This window comes from Elephas maximus, chromosome 1 (genome assembly GCF_024166365.1).
Source record: "Elephas maximus indicus isolate mEleMax1 chromosome 1, mEleMax1 primary haplotype, whole genome shotgun sequence".
NCBI lineage: Eukaryota > Metazoa > Chordata > Mammalia > Proboscidea > Elephantidae > Elephas > Elephas maximus.
This window is the reverse complement of record NC_064819.1, coordinates 196,241,620-196,260,096: the sequence shown is the minus strand read 5'-3', so window position 1 is coordinate 196,260,096 and position 18,477 is coordinate 196,241,620. Positions and strand designations below refer to the sequence as shown.

The 18,477-nt window shown below is 33.8% G+C and overlaps 1 protein-coding gene across 5 annotated transcripts in view; it reads left to right on the top strand.

Moving 5' to 3' along the window:
- The window catches only part of PTPRK (protein tyrosine phosphatase receptor type K), a 694,658-nt gene that overhangs the window by 644,247 nt on the left and 31,934 nt on the right, over positions 1 to 18,477 (top strand). For 3 of the 5 annotated variants that reach the window (XM_049901316.1, XM_049901385.1, XM_049901252.1), the window contains exons 15-20: positions 3,281 to 3,441; positions 9,782 to 9,966; positions 11,659 to 11,746; positions 12,503 to 12,579; positions 15,634 to 15,733; positions 16,965 to 17,062. In XM_049901316.1, the coding sequence (XP_049757273.1) occupies positions 3,281 to 3,441; positions 9,782 to 9,966; positions 11,659 to 11,746; positions 12,503 to 12,579; positions 15,634 to 15,733; positions 16,965 to 17,062 (709 nt within the window). The remainder of the gene's footprint in view (positions 1 to 3,280; positions 3,442 to 9,781; positions 9,967 to 11,658; positions 11,747 to 12,502; positions 12,580 to 15,633; positions 15,734 to 16,964; positions 17,063 to 18,477) is intronic. The other 2 variants (XM_049901556.1, XM_049901470.1) reach the window with 1 other exon arrangement.

Here is an 18,477-nt window from a genome sequence, read left to right as displayed (position 1 = left end):
AAATTTTTAGCTGTCGTGCATTTGACAAACCCATAACTTACGATTCCTCAGTGATGAAATACATCCAATTTATTCATGTTTTAAAGTAAGGTCTCAAAGTTTAAACTTGCCTTTTCTACTTGCTGTGAACTGCCCATCTTCAAAATTACAACATTATTTTGAAACCGAATTTCAAGTACATGTTATTTTTATCCAGTTCTCTCTCTCGAAATTTTTGAGGAATAAATTCATTCTTCTTGCCCAAGAAACCAAGGTTGGAAGTTATTTTTTAAACTATTATTTTGCTGTTTTAAACTTAAAAAATGACAAAATGTTTGTGCTGTGTTTATATTCTTTTCAAATTAAAACAACTGACGTTTAAGTTCTCGAGTAAGTAGGTGCCGAGCCCTGGTGGCGCAGTGGTTAAAATGATCGACTGCTACCCGAAGGGTCAACAGTTCGTAAACCACCAGGGGCTCTGCCAGAGAAAGATAAGGTAGTCTGCTTCCGTAGAGATTTACAGCCTTGGAAAACCTATGGGGTGCTATGAGTCAGAACTGACTCGATGGCAGCGGGTTTTATAGTATTTTGTATTGCAACAATAAAAAAATTGTGAACAAGAAGGTATAGTGTAAGAGCTTAGGCTTGAAACCAGCTCATCCTTCACTGTGAATTAAATAAGTAACCTTGGGCAAGTTATTTAACTCCTCTGAGCCTCAATGACTTCATTTATACAATTAGAGCCCTTATGACTTTTTCAGGGCGTTGATGTAAGTCACAAGATGAAATGTGCCAAGCATTTAACAGGCTTAATCCACCCATTCAACAAGTATTTATTGAGTGTCTGCTGCATACCAGGCACTGTTCTAAGTCCCAGGGATGTACAGACAGAGATGGTTCTTTCCTTCATTGAACACACAGCAGGGAAAACAGGTAATTAAAAGGATAATTGCAATGATATGTGATGATTGTTATTATAGGGAGAGAACATGGTATTATAATAACACTTACCAGGGAAACCTAACCTGAGACGGATGTTTTTGGGATCAGTTAGATAATCCCTCTCTGATAAAGTATCCTTTGAGACAGAATGGATGGAAGTTAGCCAGATATTAGACGTAAAAAATGTTTTGGGTCAAAGAACAAACATCCTATATGAAGGCTTAGCAGAAAGTGGAAACCTATAGGCTAAATATGACCTGCTGATGTTTAGCATGGCCCATTCAGTGTTCCCAAAAAATAACTAGTTGGGGAAGGGGTGGATCAAGGAGTTTAATATAAACATTCAGATTCATAATATCTTTTTAAAAATTTTTAAAAGTTAAAAGCTCAAAACTGAGATTAGTTGCCAATAGTCACTGAGGCAAACTGCCTCCTGAACTGTTGTCCAGTTCTTCACAGTCTCCACACTTCCATATGGTGTCTTGCCACTGGCAGCATCACTCATTCAAATTACCTGCCTGAAACCTAGCAGTATGTAAACGATTTGTAACCCTAGCCTAGAAAAAAAGAGATATAATAGTACTTCTACTGAACATCACAAATATTGCTCATAAATGATGGTGGCGGCCGTAGTGGTTGTGATGCTGTAGTGGTAGTGGTAGTCATGGTGGTGGTAGTGGTGCTAGTAGTTCTTGTTATGTTTTTTGTCATTGTTTCCTTTTTATGATTACTAATACTAACTTTTTTTTTTCATTATTATTTTCTGGAAAAATTGAGGCCATTTCTACCTCCAAATTTTAGCTGGGACTGTTTTTTTTTTAATCTTATTCTAGGCCTCAGGTCGGTTGTGTCAGTGTATTAAGTGTGTTGGGTGTATAGCAACAGATATTAGGCACTGTCATCCTCAGAGGAAAATCATCTTATGCAGGAGCAGCTTTCAAATTGCTGTATTTATTTTTTAATGGAAAAAGACTTTGGACATAAACTCAATCTATTCATTGATCCTTTTAAAAATATTTATAGTACATTTACTCCTATCTAGATACTAGTGAGGATCAGAAGAGAATGTCCTCATTTATAATCTAACTGAGAGTTAGCTTCCTTAAAACAACTGAAGAATATTTCCAAGGCATTATAAACTGCTGCCATAAACTTGGAAACATAATCTGCTTTGTACAGGCTTTTTGAGTGTCTTTATTTATATCATGTATAAATTACATTGTTAAAGTGATTTAAGTGTTATATACCTTTAATGGGGAAAACCTGGTGGCGTAGTAGTTAAGTGCTACGGCTGCTAATCAAAGGGTCAGCGGTTTGAATCCACCAGGCTCTCCTTGGAAACTCTATGGGGCAGTTCTACTCTGTCCTAAAGGGCCGCTATGAGTCAGAATCGACTCGACAGCACCGGGTTCTGAGTTTTTATACCTTTAATGAATTTTTTTCATTGCATGTTTTATGTGGAACATTCACAAATAACCAGAATATGTTTTATATCCTTCATATGCAAGATAAAGACGTCAGTGTGAAGTAGCTCAAAATTCGAGCTCCGCTACTTTCCAAATCCCATGAGTCATTTGCTGTGCTGCATTTATGAGGCATTCTGTAGTGCAATTCCAAAACATATTTTGGGGGATTTGCCCATGTCTGTAATCCCAAGGTGATGATAAATCCTATGGTATCTTTACAGAGCATTTTTAAAACTATTTTTCAAAGTACTTTTCTTACACAGTATGTCATTTAATCCCACATATTCCTGTGTATTTGTATTATGTATAATTGTGGTTGATTCTGACAGTCTTCAGATTAGTTTTCCATTAATGTTATAAGTATATATTAATAATAGCACACATAATGAAGTATAGAATATTTGTGTATTTCATTTGGGTGATAACAGTAAAACAAGCATGAAACATATTATTCTCAAGAGAAGCTTCTTAAAGTTGATCAAAAGAATTAATTACCCAAGAGGAAAACCAAAACTTAGTTTTAGCTTAAATTTTCCTGAGCTACTGTACAAGGGAAGTATTTATTTATGGCTTTCATAAAATAAAGTTAAATTTTCTGATATATTCATTTTAACAACAGAATGACGTACAGGAAGTGATGAGAGGCTTGGGCTGACAGCTTAAATTTTGAAATAGACATACCACAAATATAATAGTTTTATTGCAACCAAAAAAATGTAATTGTTTGAATGTCAACTTTAATTCCTGAAATTATGGCTAGCTCTTCGTGTTTCTAAACCACATCCTTATCAACCTCAGCCTTATCCTTGGGCTGTCCTGAGCTACTTACTGCTGGAGTCAACTCTCCTTTAAAGCTCACACTAAGGTTTTCATTTTGCATCTTGCCTTGGCAGCAAACTTGCTAAAAAACGAAAAGATGCTATGGGGAACACCCGGCAGGAGATGACTCACATGGTGAGCGCAATGGATCGAAGTTATGCTGATCAGAGCACCCTGCATGCAGAAGATCCTCTTTCCATCACCTTCATGGACCAACACAACTTTAGTCCAAGATGTAAGTTCCACGTTAAAATTTTAACAAGTAATTCCTCAAGTTCATTAAGTCTCCTTTGACTTTTACATATTACCTTTTCAATTGTGAGAAAGGGTAAAAAAGAGAGAGGGAAGAAGAGGGTTGAAACAGAGAAAAAGAGATACAGAATATTATGGAATTTAAAAAAGACTCATTTTCAGTACTGATTTAGTTTAACTTCAAACTATGTTGATTTTATTACTGTACCATAAGAGATAGTTCAAACATCTACTGCTTAGATTGAATCATGTCATCCTTTTAAGTTAAAATACTCAACTGCCTACATGAAGTTATCTCTGGTTGTAATTTATAATTTTGTCATTTGCATTTTCCTCTATATAAAATTAAGTTTCTTTTGCAGCAAGAGGCATAGTAATTATTTCTGAGCATTATTGGCATAGATAAAATTAGTCCATTAAAAACTCTACTATGGACTCCTGGAAATTTTAATAATAAAAAGTTAATTAGGGGAAAATTAATATACATGCTCGTAAGTATCTGGTGTGTAGTTCAAACATATAAATGAATTGGTGGATTGGCAGGGGCTGGTCAAATCCATCCATCTATCCGTTCATCCATCCGTTCATCCATCCATTCATCCATCCATCCATCTATATTAAAAATTTCAAATACTAATCTACAAAGGCAGAGATTTTAAAATGTTTCCACTGAAGTTCTATCTAATGGCACAAGATTTGAATAATTGTCCTACAGTCAATATTACTATTTCATCTTCAAAATTTCTATGAATTTTGTTTTCTGTTATACAGTACCTGTGTTTAAGTTACTTACAAGTTAAATTACCTAACTTTGTTGGTTCAAATCCTCAAGTAAAAATGATGCTTGAGGAGGGCAAATCATGTTACTCCCATGGCCTTGTGTAGACAGGGGCACTCTGCCACAGATCCCAGAGGTATGCTTACCCCACTCTGAAAGACACATGTATAAGGAAAGAAATAAGCAATAGAAATATTATTTTCTCTACAGCTTATAAAGATTTTTAGTGTTAAGGTGGAGAACAAAAATATTTGTAAGTTATGTGTGTTTATGCCTTTTCGGGGAAGGAAGATTTTTCTCAAATATTCAGTTTGATGAAACTTCAGTAATTATTGGCCCTTGGTGAAACTTCAGTAATTATTGGCTCTGAATGTAGCCCATCATTTCCCCGGTATATATCTACACCAAATTAGTAATTAGAACTATTGTGTGAGTCATTTCACAATTCAGTTTTAATCGTGATAGAGCCTTTCTGGTCTATCTTATTTTTATGTCACTATAAGGTAAATGATAGAGAAGAACACAAAATACTATTATTATTGAAAGTAATTTTTGCTGAAAATATAGATGTGCCATCTGTCTAACCATGTAGTTTAATATCAGATCAATTAAAGGATTGAAAGCATTCCTCTTCCTCAAGGTTCTCTATCTATTGCCTGTCTTAGTACCTTATTAAAAAAAATTTTTTTTAGGAAGTTTGAAATTAGTGCTGTAACTGTAAATATCCACTTATGATTTTACAGAAAGGATTATGTCTGTTTCCCACAACTAAATGAAAAACTTTTGTTTGGAACGAATATGATATAATTATTTCTCTAAGTACCTTATTTTTACTATATCCAAAATGTATTTTTTCCTTTTAGTTTTATAACCTTAATAATGTAAAATTGACTTTTCTGGCTTTTAAGTTGAGAAGTTTACTGAAGTATAATCATAGATGCACCTTTCCCTGTGTCTTAAGGTAACCAAAGCTAAAAAAATTTACTTTGCAGGTTACAGTAATCAAAGAAAGTTTAATGATTATATTTTTTAAGACTAGAAAAATCTATTTTAAAGAAAAAAAGAAAAGTGTTTAAAACACAACTTTAGGGCAATATATTCCTTCATGAGCTTTGTTTTCCTGCAGTGCCCAATGATCCACTTGTGCCGACTGCTGTGTTAGGTGAGGCCCTAATTCTTTATCATCTATTCTTGCATGGATCACTCCTCCTTGCATGGTTATAGCTTTGTCAACACAATAATTATTTACAGTGCAGGAAGCAACTTAATTTTTGAAAATAGACAGTCATGCCTTTATCAAAGAAAACAACTGAGGTCAACTCTATCAGCGCAGGTAGATTTCAGATTACAAAGGGTATGCTGTTTAAAGAAACCCATTCTTTAAATCTTAGTTCTGATAGATTTGGAGTAAAAGTATAAAGGTCCTTAATGTATGACTGATGTTTATATTCCCAAGCTAGTAGAATGAACCCAAATATATCAAGTCCCTGGGGGCAATGCTGCTTAAATTAAAAAAAAAAAAAAAAAAAAGAAGAAGAAAAAGAAGCCTGCCTGATGGAAAGAAATTTTCTAAATTCTCTTAATTTATGACAAAGAATATATTTACTAGTGAACATTAGGAATGTGTGCATTTGTTTTAGTTTTTGTCTTGATTAAATGCAGGTAAACTTGCCAGAACCTTGGTATGAGGTTTTATATCCTCTCTGAACCTTACATAATATAAGCAATGTTTCTTTTAAGAAATTTAGAACAAGCCATTTGGTTTACCTCTATATAACATCTAAGACAACTGATTTTACTAGTGATGGTTAAGGCCTTCTCAGATGTAAAATTACATTAATTTATTAATCTAACTCTATATTTGAGAATGGAATAGGTTTCATTTTTATTTGTACCCTATTCCTCGATTACTTATACACCAATGATCCATGACCGGCTTGCTTAAATATATAAAAATCCATGTAAGTTTTACCACAGTATTTCTAGTGTTCAACTTTTAGTCAGAGAACATGGAAATTGTCACCTAAACCAATTTTAAAATTTTGTATTTCTCACATTTGTTATGTATATTTAATATTACTCATGAACATAGAACTTTACATTTTATCCACATATGTTTATTATCCATCTACTCAAAATTCAATTACCTTATGAACATATTTTGGAATAAAACAACAAATTCAACTAAATAAGAATGATACAACTAATAACACCTCTCTCTTCACTAAAATAATTACATAAAATTTAAATTGTACAATTGATGTAAAGGATATGTATTCTAAAAGAATCTGAAAGTCAATGTTCTCTATCTCAGACCATATTCTCCCTTTGATGTCGACACTAATAATGGCAGGAAAGTGAACGGGAGGGCTTGTCTCGAGGGGTGGCATGATCATGTAGGTAGAACCAGGAACCCAGAATATTGGGGAGGTGTCAAATGCCTCTGAAAACGTCATCTTCTATTGAGCGCTGTGGGATTTTGTCAGCCTTAAATTAATAACTGGGGAATAAAATTTAATTAAAATATTAAGAAACTCATAGGAAAATAATTAGCTGCCTAAATGTAAATTTTTCATTACAGTAATATTCTCTAGAAAAGATCATGTAGTATTGGGTCCAAGTTTCAGTCCCTCTCTGGACTCACATACGAACTCATAAAAATATCTTATGTCTTGCTTCCTCATCTGTAAAACAGAGTATAATAACCTCCACCAGACTTATTTCACAGGGGTTTCAAAAAGAAAATGAGATAATGTATATGAAAGAGTCTAACAAACTGTAGAGCTTAAAAGATTATTATAATAATTTTCCATGTGGAAAGGAACATGTATGTTTAAAGATGGCTAAAGTTAACACAATGGAGTCAAAATCTATTTGCAGCACAATCATGCATTTTATTTCATTTTGAAAGTCAAGCTTATCGATATTTTTTTCAATATTGTCATTCATTCTTTAAAAGCTAAATCTCTCATTAATCATATTAGATGTAGAAATGTGTTGTACTCTCATCATTCTCAGAATTGTGGTGTTTGCAGTTGTTCTGCATCCAACTGATTTTGTATTTATGAAGCAATTTTTGAAACTGCTTCAAATATTGCTGAATATTAATATCTACTTAATGATTTTAAAAGGGCTTAGAAAATTTTTTTTTTATTGATTCATGTTTTTGTTTTTGTTTTTTTGTTTTACTGCTTCATTGGGTTAAAGTCCCTATAACTGGTAAGTGTATTGCAAAGAACTCTTAGAAAACCTTTCAATCAAGGAAATATTTGAAATTATTATTCTTAAATGTGTAATAAAGGTAGCGATTAATACATGTACCCTCACCACTAGTCACATTATTAGGTGGTTTAATGAGGTGAAAATGTATTGAGATTAATAATTCATATGTGATTTTTCTAAAGACCTTACTGCTCATTGTACACCATATTAAAGCTTAAGCAAAACAAAAGGCACTGTCTATTCCATACTGGGACACCATCATGTGTAAGATTCGGAATATGGGTAATTTCTGCCTTTCTCACTGAGATTTTTACAATTGTAAATATTCTGCTGCTCCAAGAGACCCAGTGAGCTCTGGGGCTCATCCAGAGAGCCCATCCCAGCTTGGGTGATTACATTTTGTCTCCCTGAAATTATCTATTCTCTTTACTTCTCCTCCTAAGCTGTATATATTGTGATAGTGCCCACATCAGTGGCTTCTGAATTTAATTTTACTGAGGAGATGTATACATTCTTTATGTTGATCTGTTGATTGTAATACTTTAACAAAGATAGATCAATTGAGAGTGACCTCACAGGAAGAAGAAGGAGCTCTCATGAATCATGTTTTGCTAGCAAAATGTTTATGTATAAAGCAGTGGGCAGAACCTGAGTAAAGGGTTTGATTTCAGTTGGGTGATTAGGTCACAATAGAATCCACCAGGAGATTTTTGATTCAGTGTGATATTATGGGGAGTGATTGCGAAAAAAAAAAAAAATGCATTCATTCTAATAAAAGATGTAAAGATAAATGCAATCAAGCTAAATCAGAGACATGAAATCTGATTGTGGGGTTCTTTTTTTTTTTTTTTTTTTCCCCTTCTCCAGGAAGAAAAAATGTTTATCATGGGGACAACAATTCATTTTTTGCCATATCCTATTTGTAGAGTTGGTGATAGAACAGGCAAATGTACCAGCACTTGAGATATGTTTAACTGTTAATTAAATATCATTTTCTACAGTATGCATTATCATTTAAAACAAAAGCTCCCCTAAGGGTGCACTTTCTCTTCTGTTAATGAGTATGGCAGTGTAATGCTTTTCAGAATAACACCCCTTAAACATTTGTTTTGTTTTGTTTTTTCTTTAAAGTGGTAAGTTTAAATGTGAAAAATACAAGCATGCTTCTCATTGTAATGATGAGTACTATGGTCATTAAAATAATATTTATTCTTCATAGGTAAAAATGTTCTTGTTCTTTTCTTCCTTCTCATGACAGAAAAAGACTAAAAAGGTTTTTTTTGTTTTGTTTTCATTTTATTCATAACGCAGTTGTGATGGGGCTACACTTAAATGCGGGTGGTGGGGACTCAATTGATTTTAGTTTATTAAAATTAAAATTGACTGCTATGCAGGCACTGGGAATACAAAGAAAATATATTGCTTTGTCTATGTCCTAAAGAGTTTAGAGTTTAGTGAAGAAAAAAGATAATAAATGATTAGAACACAGGGCACGTGAAGAACATATATGAGAACAGGAAACTATGGGAATATGAAGCAGAAGCTTTGTAACCCTGCCTGGATGAGCAGGAAAGAATTCCAGCGGAGGTACCCACGTGTTTTATCCCAGAGGCATACCCTAGTCTCACTCACACAAATATGGAGAGTCAAAATATATTAGTAGTAAAGACAACAACAACAACACTACTAATAATTAACCATGGGAGTGGAGATTGAGTATAAATACACATGTAACCTGGCCAGCAGACACACTGGGGTGATCTGTAGAATGCCATGTTTCCCAGTCTGGAGTGTATTTTGGTAAGAAGCCCTGGGTGGTAGGCCACAAGGCAAGAAGGCAAGAAGAGTAGCTCTGTGGACATGACTTGCTTAGGTCGGGGTCCCTGAGGGAGGTTCAGGTATGGGTGGGAAGGAGCTTATTCAATTTAATCAATAATGAAAATACCTCTTCAGCTGACAACTTGACCACATGGTCCCACTCTACACTGCTCTGACTTCAGATGCAAGAAAAAGTAAGAACTCAGAAAAATCGCCCGCTTATAACTTTTTTAAGTGGATCAGATGTCCCCTTGCCTCTCATAGCATTTGTTTTCTTGCTGATACACATGTCATATACTCTTAACCTCAAACCTAGAGCTGAGGTAAAAGGCTGAGGCTTTATCTCTATGGAGATGCTGCCCTGGGCCTATCCTATCTAGTATTTCATTCTCTTCTTCCTGTTATCAGAAAGATCTTAAGGGCTTAAACTCTTCTTTGCATGGATACATATTAAACAAGATAACTTTGTTTTCTTTTTAATCTTCTCAAATCTGAAAAATGGCAGATGAGAACCACAGTGCTACAGCAGAGTCCAGTCGTCTTCTAGATGTGCCTCGCTACCTCTGTGAGGGGACAGAATCCCCTTACCAGACAGGACAGCTGCACCCAGCCATCAGGGTAGCCGACTTGCTGCAGCACATTAATCTCATGAAGACATCAGATAGCTATGGGTTCAAAGAGGAGTATGAGGTAAAAGTTTCAATACTTTATAAAATTTTATTTTTAACCAGGATACTAGTGGAATTTGCCATTTTTGTCGTCCTTTAACATAACAAGGAATGGAATGCTCTGTAGGCCCTTTAATCCTGTGTTGATGAGTATACAATCCAGTGTGTGTCTGTTAGCAGGCTGAGGGGGAGGGAGGAAGGAATTAAAAGGGCATTTCCCATGGATTTATCTGGGTTTAAATTCATTATAAGAATTAAAAAATGTTTTATTCCACATTTTATTTCGCTGTGTTCTTAAATACACTTTATATCTTATATTTTCCCCACTCAAAAATTTATAGCAAGATACCTTGAATCCCATTGTACCATTAGAGATTCTATCATTTGAATAGCTTCTCTGCCTCTTTGCTTGTTGACCCTTTGATTGAGAAAGGAGAGCAAGCTTTGTGCTCCAAAAGTACTACTTGCCACTCCCTAGTTTAGTTTTGTGATTGTTGGTTGAGGGTGGCTTGAAAGAAAAACAGAGTACCGCAAATCCAGTAAACAACATTAAGAAGCCAAAAGAAGGATGTGGGAAATTCTTCTTCCAGTTGTATTTTTCCTTCCTCTTGAAACCAAAGTACCGGGATTGAAACTGCAAAGGAAGTGATTTAATCTGGACATCCCAATAAACATAATATTGCAAATAGGAAAAGGTTTCTTTGTGACTTTTCGCTTACTGAGAAATATAAGTCTGGGACCTTGAGGAAGCTCCATCACCCCCCATCTCATCCCCAGGACTCCCACCACACACACACACACACACACATTTAAAATGAAAGAATTCAAGCAATACTTTGCTTTGAAAGACCTTCCAAAATACAACTTCATGAAGTATCTTTTTTAACAGACCAGTTTACAAATGAATCGTGTACATTAGTTTGGAAGTGACTGAAATTATCTTTGAATTTTGAAAGTTGATTTCATATATATATTGGAAACACTATGCTGTGGTAACAATAAGTGTAAGGAATTAGAATATTCTGCCAGAGCGAGTTCTTTTTCTTCGTTTCGTGTGTATTCCTGTGTGCCTCACTTCAAAGACCGTTGGCTCTTTGAAGACCCCGTTTCCTGTGTTGAGCAAAGCTTAAGATTTTCTGAAAAAAAGACATCTCTACCCACATTTTTAATTGCTGTATATAGTAATTAAACCAATCAACAACTTCATCTGTTCCAAGATTTTGGAGATGGTGACTCTAATTTTCATTTGGTCTCTTGTTGTAGAAACTCTGTCCTTTTCATGGTTTTCAAAGAAACTAAAATGTGAGGTTTTATTTTTTTTGTCATAAGTGCTATAAGGTAAGCACATTTGAAAGATACTAAAAGTATTTTTGAAGTTTTTGATATATTCAGTACTGTTGGAAATGAACGATGCTTTCTCTACCTCCCTCATATAAAGTTCTGGAGATCTTAAATTTGAAATACTTTCAAGGTCCTTTTTTTTTTCTCTAAAGTTATTTCTTGTCCTTAATTTGAACAAAATCCAATACCAAGATGAACAAGTATGAATCCAACAAACAAACTTTGAGGTCAGAGAATGAAACTTGTTTACTACTGCAGGACTTCTTTCCTCCCTGAGAAAGTGGCTGTTACTATTTTGGTCTTCAGAACAGATCAACCTGATTCAAAAAAAAGGAATTAAATTCAGTCTTCTTGTTAATTCTTTTTTTTTTAGAGCTTCTTTGAAGGACAGTCAGCATCTTGGGATGTAGCTAAAAAAGACCAAAATAGAGCAAAAAACCGATATGGAAACATTATAGCATGTAAGTTGAAAGTAAATATTGTGTGTAAAAAGATAAAGGGTGAGTTCCAACTCCTCCTTATATGATTTAAAATGTTAGGAGATTCCCAGAGGGTGTTATATCTACTTATAAAGTTATCTGTTTAATATTAAAACAGTATTGGCTACTGGCAGTGACTCTGAAATTGTCATCATCCTCATTAATTAAATTGACTCGGACTCTTCACCTTGTGGTGATAACATGCTGTTTGATTTCATGTTTGTACATAAATAAATGTGTACCCAGTGAAAATGTATGGGGCTGTTTAAAACAGCTGAGAATAGCAGGATAGTGAAAAAGAAAGATCTTATCTAAATTACTATAACACTCCCACCAAACATATTCAAGGAGAAAGTGTTATTCTTGCCGCAGACCTTTATGCATCACAGGGAGCCAGTGTCTGAACTTCAGTTGTTCCCTGTTGATTACCCTTGGGAACTTCCTCCTGATTAAGTCTTTAAGATCTAAACCTGGCAAACATAAGGGAGTTTTCATCAGATACAGCAGGAGCTTAAGGGAAGTGATAGTTTAACTTGTAACTCGCTGCTGATTGACTTAAACCACTCTACTCACAATTCAAATTATTTTTAAAATATCTTATAAATATGATGTTTAGGGAGCTATTCACAGTCTTATAGATAGGCTATTATTTTAAATCTCTGCCAGTGTACACTATGCCATTCTCTCAGAACAGGGTGGAAAGTTAATAGCTGATATTTTGTTATTTAAAAATTTTAGATGATCACTCCAGAGTAATTTTGCAACCTGTTGAGGATGATCCTTCTTCAGATTACATTAATGCCAACTACATAGATGTAAGTATTTTTACAGTTCAGTTGTCCCAATTTGTTGGCTTATCTATGTGAATCTTTTTGCGTGTTATTGCCTATAAAGTAATTCCTAGCTTTTTAAAATAAAGAACAAACTGTACACTTTTCCTTGTTCTACGTCCTAGTACTTACTGACGTTGTTGTGCTTTCTTTCACACCTGACTTTGGTTTGGGCTGTAGATTTGGCTGTACAGGGATGTAAGTACCACTATATGTAAATAACAACACCCTATTGTAAACATGTACTATAACTAGTCTTAATTACAGTTATTACTAATGCTTACTACTAGTCACCTCTGCATGCTTCACCTAATTAGCCTCATACGATATATCTATGTTCATTTTTTTGTAACTCTTTTACATGTGTAAAGATCTATCTTACCTCTTTTCCTTGTCTATGTTTAGAAAAAACAGGGCCATTTTTTAGCTTTTGACAACTTATTATGTATTCACGTTTTGTTGATGATTTCTGTTTCTGGTTGTATTCTTACCCTCCCCCAAACAATATGTGAGAAGCTGGATAGTATGATGTGTATTAGTGTTTCTGAAATTTTACTCTTTATATTTGACTTATGATAAAAATGGATAGGGAGATTATTTTGTAGTGTGTAGTATTGGCTTGTGAAGTAATAAATTACTTAGGCAAAATAATTTACTAAACTGCATTTGTAAAGTATCCATACCACACATATATATCGAATCATACAAATCAAATAGTTTATTTTGATCAGACTCCATTGCTAAATTTTGATTACAAGCTTACCTCCATGGAAATCCTTTATTTAATGAAAATTAATTATCAAATAAAAGATAAAGTATTTTTAAGAAGGCAATATATTAGTTGATAGTACAGGCTTTTTGATCATACTACCTGGTTCCAAATCACAACAGAGATCTTGGGAATGTTACTTCATCTCTCTGTGCCTCAGTTTCTTCATCTTTATAGCAGGGAAGATAATAGTACCAAATTCATCACTTTGTTGTGAGAATTAAACGAAGTAATGCATGTTAAGCAATTAGTACAATGCCTCTAGCACATAATAAATGCTCATTAAATTTTAGCTATTTTTTATAATTAAAATCTGGGTGTGCTAAAAATTGTTGAATTCAAAATATGTGTTAATTATAAGTCAAAACGTAGAACAATTAATTATCAAGTGTTGCAACATATATGCATATGTTTATGTACATAAAAGATAGGAAATTTAGAACCCAACTTTTTCTGATTTCCATAAAGAGGAAATAATTTTCATCACATTTATTATATTTCTGTTTTACAGTTATTTTGTGAATTGTAATTATTTATGTATTTGAATTAATGTATTTTAATAAGTATAGGATATGAGTATCTTGGTTAAATTTCTAATCATAATCTCAATCTCATTCAATATTTTAAATTAATCAGACATCTCCTCCTTAAAAATTAAGCTAACAGTCTACCCTTTAGAACTAAAAAAGCAATAGTTGTTTAACAAATTTGTAATTGTTCTTCCCTCTTTATTTGAACCTTGGTTTTCTGCCAAGGTGTATACACTGGAGTCTTGTTATAATACTGTTATGTGGTAGAATTAAATGAAACTGTGTTGTTATCCAATCTTCCTTTTAAGACCCCAGTGTATTTTGGCTGATTACTACACAATTTCATCATTTGTCCTCTTCCGTTACTTTATTATACTTAAAAGGCATACTCTGCAATTGGTAAATTTTCATGAAAAACAAGAGATAAAATGCTTAAAGCTTAGAATAATATTTTCCATAAAACCTTGTGTAACATTGGTGTAGTAAAAAATAAGAAACTTCCAAATTTTGCAAGAGTGTAATGCTCAGCTATGATAAATTTTAGCTTGAAGATTTCAGTTTATATGCATTTAAATGTGTATTGAGTTGCTTACCCTGAAATATAAGGAGCCCTGGTGGCACGAATGGTTAAGCACTCAGCTGCTAACTGAATGGTTGGAGGTTCAAACCCACCCAGTGCTCTGTGGGAAGAAGACCTAGCAATCTGCTTTGGTAAAGATTACAGCCAAGAAAACTGCATGGGAAAGTTCTACGACATCACATGGAGTCAGTCACTAGGAGTTGAAATTGGCTCGATGACACGTAACAACAACAACCCCAAAATGTAGACAAGTTGTGCCAAATGTTTTTATTAAAGCCCTTTGGTGAATAAACAACAAATTCAGAACTTAATCCTATCATTGACATTTTTTGCAACTCCTGATCTGTTGGAATTCAAACCAATTAAGTGTAATTAACACATTATTCCTTATGGGAGCAATTTCTTTACTGAAGAAAGTATTAAATGTTTAACAATTCAGAGCTCTTGGCACACTTAAAAAAAGTACCAAACATTTTTTTTTTTCAGGATAAGAGGCATTTAAAAAAAAAAAAAAAACTCTTCTTTCCCTATATATGTGTGTATAATTATGTGTGTATAAATTAATATTATCAGCACACAAAAAAATAATTTTGGCAGATTCCTGAACAGATTATAGAACAGGAATATTCTCTAAAAAATCTCAGCAGAACTTTGATTTCATGCACTCATGCATTGTCCAGCTTTAACATTGGAATGTTCTGTTATTATTTGAAGGTTCTAATATGTCGTTGTCCATTTGTAATGCAGTGTGTTGTACCCTTGGATGATAAAAAGAGAATTAATAATTTTGAACACAGTCTTGTCAGGAATGAGTAACTAAAGATTCACGTGAAGGCATAAACATTTCAGTGAAACCAAACAAAATCTATAAGGTTATTACGTATCAAACAACGCTCAATTATGCAGTATGTATTCTAATCAGAGCCCTTTAAATATTTTTTTTTATTCTAATCAGAGCCTTTTAAATATTTAATTTTTGTTTTATGTTTACGTTTCAGATAACCTAGGTTTGAGAAGTGAACTATATGTGTTCACTACTCATTTCTGGACTTTTTACTGTAACTTAATCTTAACAGGTGGTTGTCTTCATCTTTTTATGCCTTCATTCATTTCTTTCTTATTCTAATGTAAAATAATAACCAATTTGTTTCCTATTATAGGGCTATCAGAGACCAAGCCACTATATTGCAACCCAAGGTAAAAGCTTTGCGTTTTTAAAATGTTATGAAACAAACAAACTTGCTGTTTCAAAGGATCCATATAAGTTTGGGGGTTTTTTGTTTGTTTTTTGCATTTTTATCTGATTTAGCTGAAAAAGAAATCAGCTCTTCTGTATAACACTGCTCTTTATTCATTTGTATAATGGAAGTCTTTTTACCTGTGGAAAACAAATTAAAGACCTTTTTTTTTAAAATTAAAAGTGAAAGAGAAGCTGTTGGTAGTTGTGTGATTTGTTTCCCGGTATCCTGATGTCTCAGAGCATTAGTCACCTGGTCGGAGAAATTACTTATCCCTGATGAAAAGGAAGAGAAGGCTCACTTGTGTAAAGTGTCTGTCTCTTTGCAGTACAGTTTGACAGCCTGGAATGTAACAGTACCCAAGACCAATATTGTTATAATGAGATGTACTGTCTTACAGCAATTTTTTGACAAGCCAAGACTGAGGCAAAACAAAGAGCTAAAGGGAACTTAGTCAAGTTCGTTCTTCATGGAAAATAAGTAGAAAGTAAGGAAATCTTATTATAGTTGGCACATTAGGAAATAAAAGTTTCCTAAATTGATCACTGGCCATCTGAAGAAAAATCTGCACATCTATTAATAGAAAAGGAAAGTGAAATATAAGCTATGTTTGCTCTTTTATCAGAGATCATTTTCTAAGTGTTTTGCACATACCCTGGGAGTAATTGAATTAAATTGTACATTCTTTAAATTTAGAAAGCTCAACCGTGGTGAATGACATTCTAGTTTTAAGGTACTAGATAGACTATAGCCCAGTACATGCTTTCGCAGTTTGGAAATGACAAGATTAGGATGAGTACTTATCTATAAGAATCCTTCTTCATTAACCCCTAAGCACGGACTGTTTATAAACAATGTACATTTATTTAATTGGGATTATATGCTCTTTGGTTGATAGTGGCATGAAAAGTTCTCCTTTTCACATGTGTTTGAAAATGCATTAAAGCAACTTGGTGACAAACATAAATACCCTACTAACTAGTGATAGCTTCTTCTAAATTGAGAACTAAAACAAACAAAACGAACTAGAGAAGGAAAATTAGAGGGGGGAAACCTTGCATATGCCCACAATTTTTATCTATTATGTGAATTCCTATATAAAATTAATTTTAAGAACTTGCAGAGACATTTTGTGTTAGACTTTTAATTCTCTTATTCTTGTTTTGGTTTATTTAGCTTTTTATTTTATCTAAGCTTCTTGCAAACTACAAAATTGCTCTAATAACATAATATTCAAATTAATTTCTTCATAGGTCCGGTTCATGAAACAGTATATGATTTCTGGAGGATGATTTGGCAAGAACAGTCTGCCTGCATTGTGATGGTTACAAATTTAGTTGAGGTTGGCCGGGTAAGGGGATAAGAAGATTTATGTTGTTCTTCTTCTAAAATATGAGAATAAGTTGAATAGCAAAACATAATACACTTAAAATAGAATATCCTTCAATTAAAAAAAAAAAAAAAGCTTATAGGCAAGGCATAATATTTCAAATCACTGCTCCTAAGTGGACCTTCAGTGTCTTAAAAATTATTTGATATCTCTAACCAAATCAATACCATTCACAGTAGCCCCCAAGAAGATAAAATACTTAGGAATAAATCTTACCAAGGATGTAAAAGACCTATACAAAGAAAACTACAGAGTACTACTACAAGAAACTAAAAAGGACCTACTTAAGTGGAAAAACATACCTTGCTCATGGATAGGAAGACTTAACATAGTAAAAATGCCTATTCTACCAAAAGCCATTTATACTTACAATGCACTTCCAATCCAAATTCCAATGACATTTTTTAATGTGATGGAGAAACAAATCACCAACTTCATATGGAAGGGAAAGAAGCTTTGGATAAGCAAAGCATTACTAAAAAAGAAGAAGAAAGTGGGAGGCCTCACTCTACCTGATTTTAGAACCTGTTCTACAGCTACAGTAGTCAAAACAGCCTGGTACTGGTACAACAACAGGCACATAGACCAATGGAACAGAATTGAGGGAAAAAAAAATGAATTGAGAACCCAGACATAAATCCATTCACATAGGAGCAGCTGATATTTGACAAAGGCCCAGTGTCAGTTAATTGGGGAAAAGATAGTCTTTTTAACAAGTGGTGCTGGCGTAACTGGATATTCATTTGCAAAAAAATGAAACAGGACCCATACCTCACACCATGCACAAAAACTAACTCCAAGTGGATCAAAGACCTAAACATAAAGACTAAAATGATAAAGATCATGGAAGAAAAAAATAGGGACAACCTTAGGAGCCCTAATACAAGGCATAAACAGAATACAAAACTTTACCAAAAATGACAAAGAGAAACCAGATAACTGGGAGCTACTAAAAATCAAACACCTATGCTCATCTAAAGACTTCACCAAAAGAGTAAAAAGACCACCTACAGATTGGGAAAGAATTTTCAGCTATGACATCTCTGATCAGCGCCTGATCTCTAAAATCTATAGGATTTTGTTAAAACTCAACCACAAAAAGACAAACAACCCAATCAAGAAGTGGGCAAAGGATATGAACACGCACGTCACTAAAGAAGATATTCAGGCAGCTAACAGATAAATGAGAAAAATGCTCTTGATCATTAGCCATTAGAGAAATGCAAATTAAAACTACCATGAGATTCCATCTCACTCCGACAAGGCTGGCATTAATCCAAAAAACACAAAATAATAAATGTTGGAGAGGCTGCGGAGAGACTGGAACTCTTATACACTGCTGGTGGGAATGTAAAATGGTACAACCACTTTGGAAA